We start from the raw sequence: 12533 nt of genomic DNA on the forward strand, positions 1-12533 counted from the left end.
CCAGCCATCTCCTATGGAAGGAAGCATGCAGGAGACTAGGAAAAGCTGTACTGGAGGGATCAAGTATAGCTTTGGGCTGCATCAAGGTGAATCAAACCTTGAGGCAAAACAGTTCTGCAGATCCTCTTGCAACCTTACCCCAGAGGCTGCTCCCTTGCCCTGGGCAGCACTCTCCCAGGGTTGGGAAGAGATCTCCCACAGGCTCAGCAGCTGCTCTGCCTTCCCACAGGTGGGGCAGACCAAGGCATGGCCATCCAGACACCATCATGGCACAAAGATGCTGCAGCCAGAGAAGGGCACACAAAGCCCCCTTTATTGGGGAAGTCCTGCCTGTCAGGGGTCCCCACGCTGCCCCCTTTGCACAGTTCCAGGGCTCGCAGTCCCTCCTGGGATGGCTGGAGGCAGCCTGGGAGCCAGGTGGGGAAAGAGCAGGCAGAAGAGGCAGTCCCAGAGGCCATTTCCCATCCTCCGGCTGGCTCTGCTCTCACTGGACCTTCTTGGAGATGGCTGTGGGCCTCCTGCTTGGTGGGGGTGTGTGTGTCACCGGCGAGGGGGCTGTGCCGTACCACAGCTGGAGTAGGACGAGTACGTGGCAGATGTGGAGGGAGAGGGAGCTGCAGACTGTGGAGGGATAGGTGTTCCAGCAGAGCTCGATGACACCCAGCAGCAGCACCCTGCAGGGGGGGAAACTGTGGGTCATCATCAGGGGGACACAGCAGCCTGCTTGCTCCCAGACCCCACCAGCAGGTGAGTAGTCCCCCTTCTGGGCAGCACGTACTTGGGCATGTGGGCAAGCTTGGCAGTAGGGGTGCACCACAGTAAGTAGGGCAGTGTGTGGAAATACCAGACGTAGAACTGGTAGTGCAAGGAGCGGCTGCAGCAAACACCCAGAAAGTTGGAGGAGAAGAGGACGAAGACGATCTGTGCACTGGCGTTAAGGGGACAAAGGCAGGGGGCTGGAGGTGCAATGCAGCAACAGCTCCCAGCTGTACAGCACAGCTCCTCCCCCCAGGACAGGACGGTCCTAACAGCCCCAGGACCTGTTCACCTTGTCTTCCCCCCCCTTTCTTGCTGCCCACCCTGCTAAAGGATATTGTTGACAGTCAAGGGAGGGGATGTGTGTTTCCGTTCGGCAGGGTCCTTCAGGAGAGCCAGGATGCTCTCTTTGGACCTGAGGGGAAAGCATAAACATTGATGTCAACAGCTGCTGAAATCCCTTCCCACCCGAACCTTCCCCTGTAAGCCACGCTGCCTGAGCAGTGCGCTCCCCAAAACACAACAGTAACTTGCCCCTACTCCTGCCTGCAACTCCAGAACTGCAGCAATGTACGGGCAGGGAAGTCATGGACCCATATCCTGCACCATGCGGGCTGACTGAAATGGGGTTCCATGGGGGAACCAGCACCCATGGGGAATACCGAGTCTCACCTGTGCCACCGGTGCAGTGCAAAGAGCCCCAGGCCAGCCAGGTGAACCACGAGTAGCATGGCATGGAAAGCCCGATTCTGGAAAACCTCTTCTGGGAGGAAGCGCCAGTTTACTGTCCATTTGAACTGGAACTGACGGCCCAGGTCAAAGGAGCGAGTCAGGTACCCCACAGGGTTCACCACCAGGAAGGGCAGCCCCAGAACCACCTGACAGAGATACACCAGCAACCTCGCAGCAGCTGCAAGCCAGGTCTCCATCACCCTTTCCACCTCCCGAGAACCCCAGCAACAGGGACAGCCAGCCAAAGATGGAAGCCCCATGATTTAAATTAGTTGTGAAGCTCCAGCTTGCTGCATGGGGCAGACTCAGATGCTGGTGCCACTGTGCATCCACCCAGAGGCCTCCAGCCCCCAGGACACGCAGACAGGATGTTGTGACGCAGGCAGGAGAGCCCTCTACCCCTTGCTGATGGGGCTGCCAGCCTGCCCCTGCAGTGATGTCTCGAGCAGGGACCCACCTGGAGTAGGGCACAGATGCAGAGCTTGGGGATACAGCCCCAGAGACCAAACTGTTGGAGGAGGAGGAAGAGAAGTCCTGGTGCGAAAAGCAGGATGTTCATCTTCACGGACACAGCCAGGCTGAGTGGGAAGCTGCATTACTGCTGTGGTCCCCACCATGGGTGCCCAGGAAGTCCCTGGACCAAGTGCATCCTCCTCCTTGGTGCTGAGCTTGTTCACACACACAGCACGCCACGGAGGGCAGCCACCACATGAGCCCAGACCCTCACCTGAAGAAGAAGCATCCCCAGGACCAGCGCTCCTCCAGGAAAAGGTTGATGGCGAGGAAGAGGATGGCCACGGCCACAGGGTCGTTAAAGAGCCGCAGGACAAAGATGGAGTGGATACGGTAGGAAGCGCAGCACATGAAGAAGAAAACATATGGGGGGACCTTGCAGGGGACAGAGAGTTACGAGGGCAATCAGCAGCCTGTCCCAGAACCCTGGCTGCTGCCAAGCCTCTCCACACCTCCAAAGCCAGCCCTGACTTTCTGCCCTGTGTGAGGGCTCATCAGAGCAGGACAGGCCCCCCCAGCTCCAGGCTACCTTGTTGGTGCGGCAGTAGATACGGAAGACGAGGAGGAGATTGAGGAGGTAGAGGCCGGCGAAGAGGTACTGTGCCAGGCGGATGTCAGTGCCACGGCCCGTGGCATAGTACAGGCCCAGAAAGATGTAGACGAAGCCGGCGGGGTAGCTGTGGAGAGATGGGAGTGAGGGGCCAGGCCCTGCTGCCCCCCTGGGACCCCGGTGTGGGGAGCTCGGCCACCCCCGTCACTTACACCAGCGGCCCGGTGTCGCCCTTCAGTCGGGTGTAGTCGAGGGTCCCGTTGGCAAACCCCTCCACCTCCTCCATGTAGGCCTTCCAGTCGATCTCGGTGTCTGCGGGCACGGCGGGGCTCAGGCGAGGAGAGGGGCGCTGGGCACACGGCGGGGAGGCTCCCCCCGCCAGGCTCCCGACCCTGCCCCGCTGCTCTTTCCCAGCCGAAGCTCCGTATGTCCCCCCGTGCGTCCCCGGCCCCGCCGCCGCCCTGCCCGGACGCTGCTGTCACGCTGACATCCCGCGGTGCCCAGGGCCCGCTCCGACACCGCCCCCCCCCCCCCCGCGGGGCCCGGCCTGGCTTCGGCACTCACAGGGGACCCTGCGGATGACCCATAGGTTGACACCGCCCTCCGCCAAGCAGAGGCAGGCGGCCACCAGCGGAGTGTAGCTGGGCTCCAGCAGTGCCGTTCGCCGCTGCCGCCAGGCCCGCCGCAGCACCGCCGCCCCCCGCCCCGCCGCCATGGCCGATGCCGCTCCGTTCCGCTCCGTTCCGCGTTTCCGGCCGGAGCTCTTAGGGCGGTGCAATCGCCGAGGCCGGAAGGCGCACGTGGGGCGCTCCGCCGCCCGGCATGGAGCGGCGGCACGCGCCCGCCGCCAACCGCCGGTACCGGCAGCGCCGCTTCTGGGACGAGCTGTACCGGCAGGAGGGCGCCGAGCCCCGCGAGTGGCTGGGGGCGCTGTCCCGTTTCCTCCCGCACCTGCGGCCTGAGCTGCGCCCCACTGACCGCATCCTCGTGCTCGGTACGTGCCCGGTACGTGCCCTGTGCCCGGTGCCCGGTGCCGGCCGGGCGGGAAGAGCTCAGGGTTCTGCCGCCGCATGCGCTGGCGCCGACCGCGAGGGGGCGTTGCGGCGCCGGGCCGGTACTGGGGGAGCGCCCGGCGCTGCGGGGCCCGGTACGACCAGCCCGTAATCCCACCTTCGGGATGATCCAGGGTTGATCCGCCGCCCGCCCGGCAGGTTCAGCCGCCCCAGGCGGGCGGGATTAGGCGGTGTCATCACCGATCCTGTTAGCGGATCAGCCGCAGCCAGCTGCGATTAATGGCCCCAAATCTCCCCTCCCCCCCACCCCGGGATCCCTCTCGGAGCCGCTGAGCCGCGGCGGAGCGGCTCCTCCGACGAGGCGAAGGGAGGGCAGAGGGACTCTCCCCGTGTCTGTCACACTGGGGACCCGTGTCCTGCTATAGCCGGGCTGGTACCAGCTGAGTGGGATGCTGTTTCCCTGGGACAGCCGTTCCTCCGTCCTTCTGTCTGTCCATCCCAGTTAAGTCCCCCCATATGTGGCACGCTGCCCTAATTTGCCCCTGATGCCAGCCCCACAGCAGGCTCGGGGGAGGGCACAGTCATCTCCTGCCCCACGGCACTGAGGGAAGCACTTGGGAGCCCAGTGCACCCACCTTGCAAGAAGAGGGTAGTTAGGAACTAGCCTAGCACTTGCTAATTAATGGCAAGGTGATGACCTGCTCCTTCTCTAGCTGCCCTAGCCCACCCGCACCCTTCTCTGGGTCTAAGGGCATGGGGTTGGGGTGCTGGCAGCCCCTCCATGGGCACCCCACACCCTGGCTGAGCAGTGCCCCACGCAGGCTGCGGCAACAGTGCCCTGAGCCATGACCTGTACGAGCTGGGCTACACCGACGTCACCAGCATCGACTACTCGCCTGCCTGCATCGCAGCCATGCGCGCCCGCTACGCCTCCTGCCCTGGCCTGCACTGGGCTGTCATGGACATCCGTGCCCTTGCCTTCCCTGACGCCACCTTCGACGTGGTGCTGGAGAAGGGCACCCTCGACGTGCTTATGGTGGAGGAGACCGACCCATGGAATGTCTCACCTCAGGCGACCGCCACAATGCACCGGGTCCTGGCAGAGGTACAAGGTGGAGGGAGCTGAGGGAGGGGACAAAGGGTGGACCTATTCCCATTTTGGGTGGGTGAAGGTACAGAATATGTCAACACCCTGCTTCCCTGTGGATGCTCCAGGCAGTGCCTTGCCCCCCCCCCCCAGCTGGTGCTGTCCCCTCTGCTGCCCTGTAATGGGGCACCTGGGGGGCTTCCAGCACCCTTTGGGGTGGTAAAGCCCCACACACACACACCTTCTCCCCTGGGAGGTGGATAGAGCCAAGTGTGTCCCTGGGGACCCTGGGTCCTGCTGGGTTGGGGGGGGACCTGGGTGACCCCTTTGTTTATTTGCACCCTGAACATGAAGGGGTGGCAGAAAAAACAGACTCCATCCTGGCATGGGTGGGTATAGGGGCACCCAAGGGTGCCTGGAGGGGACGTGGGGGACACACCGATGTGGCCATGCCCGCCCAGGGTGAGGTGAGGACTGCAGGGCTGTGACAGGCACTCACCCCTCCGCAACCCAGCTTCCATCTCGTTAGTGGGGTCCTCAGCACTCATCTGGTCCGGGGTTGCCATGGCAACCCCCGTCAGCATCGACATGGCCTTGGCGTTGCCACGGGGATGGGTGATGCCTCTGGGCCCTGATTAATTGGCGGTGTGGGAGGCAGGGAGGGGATTGAACCTACCCTGGTGCAGGGTGCGGGCCATGGCAGCCTGCATTGCCCTGCGGGGATAACTGTGGGGAGGAACGACCACTGCGCCCCATGGCACCCCTGGCAGCAGCAAGAGGTGCTGGGGTGCTTGGGGCTATTTGCCCCCCATCCTCTCTTGCTCCTCTGAGCCCAGGTGGGAGCAGAGCCCCAGTCCTGTGGGCAGTGGGGCTGTCCTCACCACCCATGCCTGGCCTGCCCACAGTGCTGCCTGTCCTTGTCACTTGGCCAAATGGCAAGGATTTAGTTCTGTTTTTTTTCCCCGTTTCTCTCTTTAATCCCCTGCTCAATCCCTGTGCTCCCCCAGCATCACTGGGCACTGGCCTCCACCCGCAGCTGGTCCCTGCTGTCCCTGTTCCCAGGGGGATTCACTGGCTGTCCCCACCTGCTCACCACTTTGCCAGGCCCTGTGCAGGGGTCCAGCAGTGGCTGGCACCCCCATTTTCACTCCCATCCCTCTTCTCATGGCAGGGGGTTCATAGCCTCTGTCTTGCTGTCCCTGGGAAGGGTGGGGAGGGGCAGGGTCCCAAAATGCACAGGATACATGGGTGATACGGATGCAAAAATCCACCCTGCCTGGCGGGGTGCCTCAGGGACACCCCTGTCCCAGCCATCAGGGAGCTGTGGGGGGATGTCAGAGGGGGAAGCAGCCCCCCTGCGCTGGCTGTTGGGTGGCAAGGTTTCCTGCACCCATCTCTAAGCAACGGCCATTAGTGCTCTATTAATGAGGATGGGATGCAAGATGCCTTGCTCAGCTCCAGCTGGAGATCCCTGCCTGCCCCCAGCCCTAGGGACCCCCATGCATCCGGGGCTTTGCAGGAGGGATGCTGAGCTGGGTTCTGGGGGTGGGAGTGCAGGGACATGCTTTCCTTTTCCTGACCAAAACCAGTAAGGTTTGGTTTGAAAGCCACTGCCGCAGCAAGTGGGGGAGGGACACACACAGAGGCTGGCTGTCCCCTGTGTCCGTTCCTGGCCCCAGCCACCACTGAGCTGTGGAGCTTCCCAGCAGGATTAAACCAGAGCTCGGGAACCCCGCTTGGCCCCCAGCCCTCTCCCTTGCTGCAGTGGCTCTTTGCCCTTGTGGGGGGGAACCTGGGGCTGTCCCTGCCTGGGGGAGAATGCCGGGGGGGTGGTGGGGAGGGGGGTGGACGTGGGGCTGGCCACCGGCCTGCCCCAGGCACTGCTTTTGCATGCCGAGCACGCGAGCGCTGGCCGTAAAAGCCTTTTGACATTGGATAAAGCCAAGCAAGAAAATTGATGTTCTTTTCCATCCTGTTAGCAGGGGCTTAATTCCAGCAGGGAGAAAATGGTGATTAAAAGGGTCGAGTCCTTTCCTGTCCAAACCTTCTCCCTCCCACCTTGGATGCTGGGTGTTGGTGGGGGGTGGCACTGGGTACCCTGAGGAGGGGTGGATGGGATGGGGGTCCCGTGCTGCTCTGGGAGGGTCCTGTGCCTGGGAGGGTGAAGCTTTTCTCCACACCAGGGTTGGGTCTCTGCAGTCTGCTGTGCATAGGGGTGAAGAGTTTCGGGATGCAGTGAGAGATGGTGCATGGGGACCCTCATTCCTCATTACCACTGGGCTGCGGGGGGTCTGGGGACATGCCAGAACCAGGCTGGGTGTCTCTGGGGGGGATGAAGGTTAGGACAGGAGATCTGGGGGTGTGATGGGAAAGGCTGGGGGGGGATCTTTGGCAGATGGTGATGTGGGTCCCTGGGGACAGGGCTGTCTGTGCAAGGGGGGTGAACCTCACTGTGTCCCCCACCCCATCCTGGGGATTCTACCACTGCAGGTGAGCCGGGTGCTGCGCCCAGGGGGCTGCTTCATCTCCATCACCTTCGCACAGCCCCACTTCCGCAAGCCCCACTATGCCCAGGAGGCCTTCGGCTGGTCCCTGCGCCATGTCACCTGCGGGGACGGGGATGCCGGCACCTTCCACTTCTTCCTCTACGTCATGCGCAAGGGGCAGCCCCTGGCCCCCCCCGACCTGGCCCTGGGGCGCCATCTGCACCAGCCCCCCCCACCTCCCGACCCACCGCCACCCCCTGCCCCCCCAGATGATGAGGACTACCTCCTCGCCATCGAGCTGTGACCCAGGGGTTTTCCTGGCCTCCCCACACACAATAAAGCCTTAAGCTGCTCTGCCTTCATGGGTGGGGGACAGGGGACCAGTGCTCCCTCCCCACCCCACAAGCTGCCCAGTGATGTGAGCAATGGGGAGAAGGGGGGGAGCTTGGCCCCCTCCTGGGAGCAGCAGGATGCTCCAGGGAGGGGGTGATGCTGTGCCCCCTCCCAGCCCTTCCCTCGCCCAGCTGGAGAGCAGCCAGGGCTCTGGGCTTTGCGGACAGTAATGAAACCAAATCGGGTTTAATTCCACCCATCCATCTTGCAAAGAGCAGCTCCCTGTGTCCCACCCACTCCAGTGGGGGCAGCTGGGCTGCAGGGTGCCCACTGTCCTGCACCAGGACCCCTGGACCAGCCTCCCTGGCCATGGGGCTGTGCAAGGACACCATGTCCTTGTCACCCCCAGCCGGGTGGCAGGGGGTCTGGGATGGGTTGTGCCATATATGCCTGTGTACCCCCTCAATTCCCACTCCTGGATGCAGTGACAGCACTGGTGTGCCACACGCCTGGTCTGTGTCTGCCCGTGCCTGGGGCTAGCAGCACAGTGACACGCGTGTGCTGGGGCTGGTGACAGCCATGCCACCGCATGCTGGTGGGGCTGGCTGCATGTGGGTGCTGCCATGGCAAGTGGCATCATGGGTATCCCCACTTGGGCACCAAACCCCCTCGAGGTTGGTGACACTGATGGTGGGGTGCAGAGGGGACCCGTCCTTGGGGGGACAGTGATGACACCAAAGATGCAAAGCTGCCGGGCTGCTATTCCTGGCAAATGGCATAAGTGGGTCAAGCGGTGGCTCCCTCCGCACCGGGAGCTGGGGAAGAACTCCAGGCTCAGCCCCCACCCCGCCATGCCACCCCATCCCACCAGCACCCTGGAAACATGTTGGCACATGGCAGCAACGGGAAGGAGCAGGCGCTGCTGGCCTCGCCTCGGTACATGAATGTATTTTATTCATCGCATTTTGTTCACCAGTACAGTGAAAAATGGCATTTAAATTTACAATGGATCATTCGTAGAACATCATGACACAAGTATCTTTTTTTTTTCTTTTCTTTTTTTTCATGTTTTTTTCTCGTTTTTGGTTTTTGTTTGGGATTTTTTCGCCATGTTGTGGGGTTGGTTTTCTTTTTTGCGTCGTAGTCTCCATAAATGCCACTCGCAGGTTATTGAAAAAGATGGCGAGTTCCTCATGCACATCAGACCCCCGAGAAGCCTCTTGAAAAATAAAATTAAATTAAAGTACAAAATTAAAAACAACGACTCGGGCCGGTCCCTGCCCCCTGCTACCCTCGCACTCGACGAGGGGCCGGTGCCTGCCGCTGCCCCGGTGGGCTCTGCCCGGTGCTCCGGGAGGGCACTGCGGCGGCCGGTGGTGCTGTCCCACTGCTGGGGCTCAGACCGGGGGTCCCCGCGCTCCTCCCCACACCTTTGGCTTTCCTCATGCTCCCTCCATCGCTCTCGCCCCCTTCATTTCCCCCCTCCCCTCGGTTTTTTCTTCTTTTTTTGTCTTTTTTTTTCTTATGGAAAAAAATATGAACCTTTTTTTTTTTTGTGTTTTTTTTTTTTCTCGTTTGCGTGTTTGTTTTCTCGGTGCGGTTGCTTCGACATCTCAACGTCAGCAGATCGTTTTTAACAAATATTCGGATATAAAAATACAAATATGAGGAGTTTCTGTTTAAAAAGAAGCGTGCCGGAGTGGTGGGGCTGACCCTCGGCCCCTGCACCGGGAGCCCGGGCCACCAAGCTCATGCAAAAAACGATGGAGCAAAAAATGTCTCTGGACAGCAGCGCTCCCCCCTCCGCTCGTGGGGCCGGGTCCGCCCCGGGGTGGGGGGGCCGCGCCGCGGAGCGGGAGGCTGGAACCCCCACACCCCCGGGGAGAGGGGGGGATGTCTTTGCCCAGGGCGGGGGGCTCGGCGGGTCGTCCCTCTCCCGGGGGAGGGGTAAAGTGCATGGCCGGGGGGGGTGGTGTCGGCCGCAGAGCCCCTCTCCCGGGCCGGGGGAGGGGGGGCACTGGCTCGGCCTCCCCCTCCTCGTCGGCGGTGCAGCCAGCATGCGGGGCCGGGCGGGCTGGGAGCGGGGCACGGCCGGCGGGTCCTGGCGGCGGGTCCCGGCTTACACCCCCGGCGGCGACTTCTCCGTCATGCCCTTGAGCACCTCGTCTATCCGGTCATCCTCGATCACCACTGCGGGGACAGGCGGGGGGCTCGTGGGCGAGGGGACGCGGACCCGGCTCCTGCCCCACACCCCGGCTCTCGCCCTGCTCGCCCCCCCAGGAGAGCTCCAGATGCGCCCGCAGATGTTGGGGAGCAGGGCCAAGGGGTTCAGGTGGGTGCAGTGGGGATGGGGGGAGTGCCCCCCTTCTCCTGCCACGTTTGGATAGGGCAGCACACCCCCTTCCCTCCCCCCCCCCCCGCAGCCAGGCGGCCGCCTCTGGATGAGCGGTTTGGGAAGGGGGAGCAGGAACAGACCAGGAAGGACCCCCCCCCCTCTCTCTGCGGCAGGCGCTGATGAGAGCAACAGGACTGGAATGGGTAATGACCCAGCGGGGGGGGGCACCGCTAGATCGGCGAGGGGAGCAGCCAGACCCCTGCCAGCATCACCCACTACACAGGACACCCCCCCCCCCCCATCGGCATCACTGTTGGGGGAGCCAGACAGGACTCCAACCCTCATCAGCATGGCAGCCTGCACAGACCCCCAACATTGCTATCACCATGAGGGGCTGGACAGCCCCCTGTCAGAATCACCCTCCAGACAGACCCCCCTCAGTATCACTCGCTGGGCCATCTCCCCCCCTTCAACCAACATCACCAGTGGGAGGCTGGACAGACCCCCATCAGCATCACTGTCAAGGGGCTACACAGACACCCCCTCTCCCCCCAGATCAACATCACTGGTTGGGCAGATCTCCCACAGCACCATCACCCTTGGGAGTGGAGAACAGAACCTCCCCCATCATTACCAGGGCGGTCAGCAACCCTCCCCATCACCACCCTGGGGGTGAATTGGCCAGACACCCCCCCCTCCCCAATACCAGCATCACTGGGGAACAGCCATAGCCCTCCATCACCAGGAAAGGAGATCTGTCCCCCCATCACCCCCGGGGGGTTGCTAGACCCAGAACCACCATCCCAAAGGGGGGCAGGTGGAGCAGGCAGTGGCTCCCCTCACACAGGGCTGAGGTATATTTATGCTGGGGGGGGAGCTCTGGTGCCCTCCCCTTTTGCCCCTGCAGCTCAGAGGGGGGTGTTTGCCTATAGATGTCCCCCCAAGCAGGTGGAGTGGGGGCTGCAGGGAATGTGGGGGCCATTCTTGGGGTCTGTAAGGCATCAGGGAGGATCAATGGTGGCAGATCATGGTGCAGGGGAAGTGGGGCCATTTATTTGGGTTCTAATAGGAGCAGAGGAGCTGCTGAAGGGGGTCTCTGCGGCAGGGAGTAAAGCGGGTGGAAGGGGGGAAGAGCAGGACACACACAGGCTCATGGAGTCCTGGGGCGACAGTAAACCCGGGGGGGGAGGGGGGGTTTGTTTGTTGATCAGCATCGCCGGCAGCTGCTGGTGGGGGTCTCTGCAGCAGGCGGAAATGTGGAGGGAGAGAGGGTGATGGAGCTGGAGGGGCAGTTCTGGTGATGTGGGGGTGTTTGTTTATAGGGAAGGGGGGGGTGGAACAGTCCGGGGGGATGCAGGGACAATCCCAGGGATGATGAGGAGCAGTACCAGGGGGTCCCGGGGGCATTCGTAGAAGTGCTGGGGGGGCAGCCCCAGGGATGCTTGGGGACAGCCCCAGGGATGCTGCAGGGTAGTCCCGGGGGGAGCCCCAGTCTGCCAGGGGTGTGAAACAGAACGGGGGGGACAGCACTACCGTCTTAAGCTGGGAAAAGGGGCTGCTGAGGTTTTGGGGTGATGCCGGGTGCCATTTGCAGAGCTGGGGGTCCCAGGGCTCCCGGGGGACAATGCCAGGGATGATGTGGGGCAGAGCTGGAGATTCTGGGATGCCGGAGCAGTGCTGGAGATACTGGGGGGTAGTGCCGGGAATCCTGTGGGGCAGTGTCAGAGGTACCCAGGGGACAGTGCTGGGGATGCAAGGCAGAGCTGGGAGTCCCAGGAATGCTGTGGGGCAGTGCTGGCGATGTAAGAGCCAGTGCCGGGGATGTAAGAGTCAGCACCGTTAGTACTGGAAATGCCGTGGGGCAGTGCCGAGGATGCTGCAGAGCAGATCCGGGGGATGCCGTGGGGCAAAGCCGGGAACACAAGGGCAGAATCGGGTCTCCCGGGGATGCTGTGGGGCAATGCCGGGGGTGACAAGGATGCACTGAACAGTGCTGGGGATGCCGGGGATGCGAGGGCAGAATCGGGGGTCCCGGGGCTACTCTGGGGCGGCGCTGGGGGTGCAAAGGCCAGTGCCAGGGATGCCGGGGAGCAGCGCCGGGGATGCTACAGTACAGATCCGGGGGTCCCGGGGCAGAGCCGAGGATGCAAGGACAGATCCGGGAGTAGCAGGGATGCTGTGGGGCAGCGCTGGAGATGCAAGAGCCAGCGTCAGAGGTGCCAGAGATGCTGCAGGGTAGACGCGGGGGGTCCCGGGGATGCCGTGGGGCAGCTCTGGGCTTCCGTGGGGGCTGAGGCGGGGTCGGTGGGGGGCAGAAGCGGGGGGTCGGGCGGTACCTCTCTTGGCGCGGCCGATCTGTCCCAGCTTGGGGGGCCGCTTGCCCTGGTTGCCCGCGAAGAAGGCGTTGGTGTCCTGCAGGCGGCAGCTGAAGGGCAGCTCCCCCGCCTCGGGCTCGGCGCCGTAGCGGCCCACCTTGTCCTCGCCGTAGGGCAGCACCTGCGACATGGCGGGGCCGAGCGGGCCGAGCCGCGCCGCGCCGAGCCGGGAGCCGGTCTGCGGCGGCGGCAGCGGCGGCGGGGAGGAAACCCGGGCGGAAGGATGAAGTCATGCATCCGGGGGGAGCGGGGACCCCCCCGGCGGGGGGCGGCTCCGGAGCGCCGCGGTCCGGCCCGGCCGGACAGGGACGGGGACCCCCTCGGCTGGTGCCCGGTGCCCGCGCGGTCGGGAT

General features: G+C 63.3%; 3 protein-coding genes across 3 annotated transcripts; 1 reads left to right on the plus strand and 2 right to left on the minus strand.

The window, feature by feature from the left end:
* Positions 1-281: 281 nt before the first annotated feature.
* Positions 282-3324, minus strand: ALG3 (ALG3 alpha-1,3- mannosyltransferase). Its single transcript, XM_061452346.1, has 9 exons — positions 3116-3324; positions 2764-2863; positions 2531-2678; positions 2216-2376; positions 1946-2066; positions 1429-1634; positions 1094-1171; positions 779-922; positions 282-674 (listed from the first exon to the last, which is right to left on the minus strand). The coding sequence occupies exons 1-9, from the start codon at positions 3264-3266 to the stop codon at positions 485-487; spliced, it is 1299 nt and encodes a 432-aa protein (XP_061308330.1). The 5' UTR covers positions 3267-3324; the 3' UTR covers positions 282-484.
* Positions 3241-7491, plus strand: EEF1AKMT4 (EEF1A lysine methyltransferase 4). Its single transcript, XM_061452347.1, has 3 exons — positions 3241-3545; positions 4386-4669; positions 7142-7491. The coding sequence occupies exons 1-3, from the start codon at positions 3374-3376 to the stop codon at positions 7439-7441; spliced, it is 756 nt and encodes a 251-aa protein (XP_061308331.1). The 5' UTR covers positions 3241-3373; the 3' UTR covers positions 7442-7491.
* Positions 7492-8403: 912 nt separating this feature from the next.
* On the minus strand, positions 8404-12402 carry CAMK2N2 (calcium/calmodulin dependent protein kinase II inhibitor 2). The gene is made up of 2 exons (XM_061452348.1): positions 12142-12402; positions 8404-9660 (listed from the first exon to the last, which is right to left on the minus strand). Exons 1-2 carry the CDS (start codon positions 12308-12310, stop codon positions 9590-9592), a joined length of 240 nt encoding a protein of 79 aa, XP_061308332.1. The 5' UTR covers positions 12311-12402; the 3' UTR covers positions 8404-9589.
* Positions 12403-12533: the final 131 nt, after the last annotated feature.

This window comes from Pezoporus flaviventris, unplaced genomic scaffold (genome assembly GCF_033815535.1).
Source record: "Pezoporus flaviventris isolate CSIRO_AGI_PZ_B2104156 unplaced genomic scaffold, CSIRO_AGI_Pfla_v1 ptg000013l, whole genome shotgun sequence".
Classification (NCBI taxonomy): Eukaryota; Metazoa; Chordata; class Aves; order Psittaciformes; family Psittacidae; genus Pezoporus; species Pezoporus flaviventris.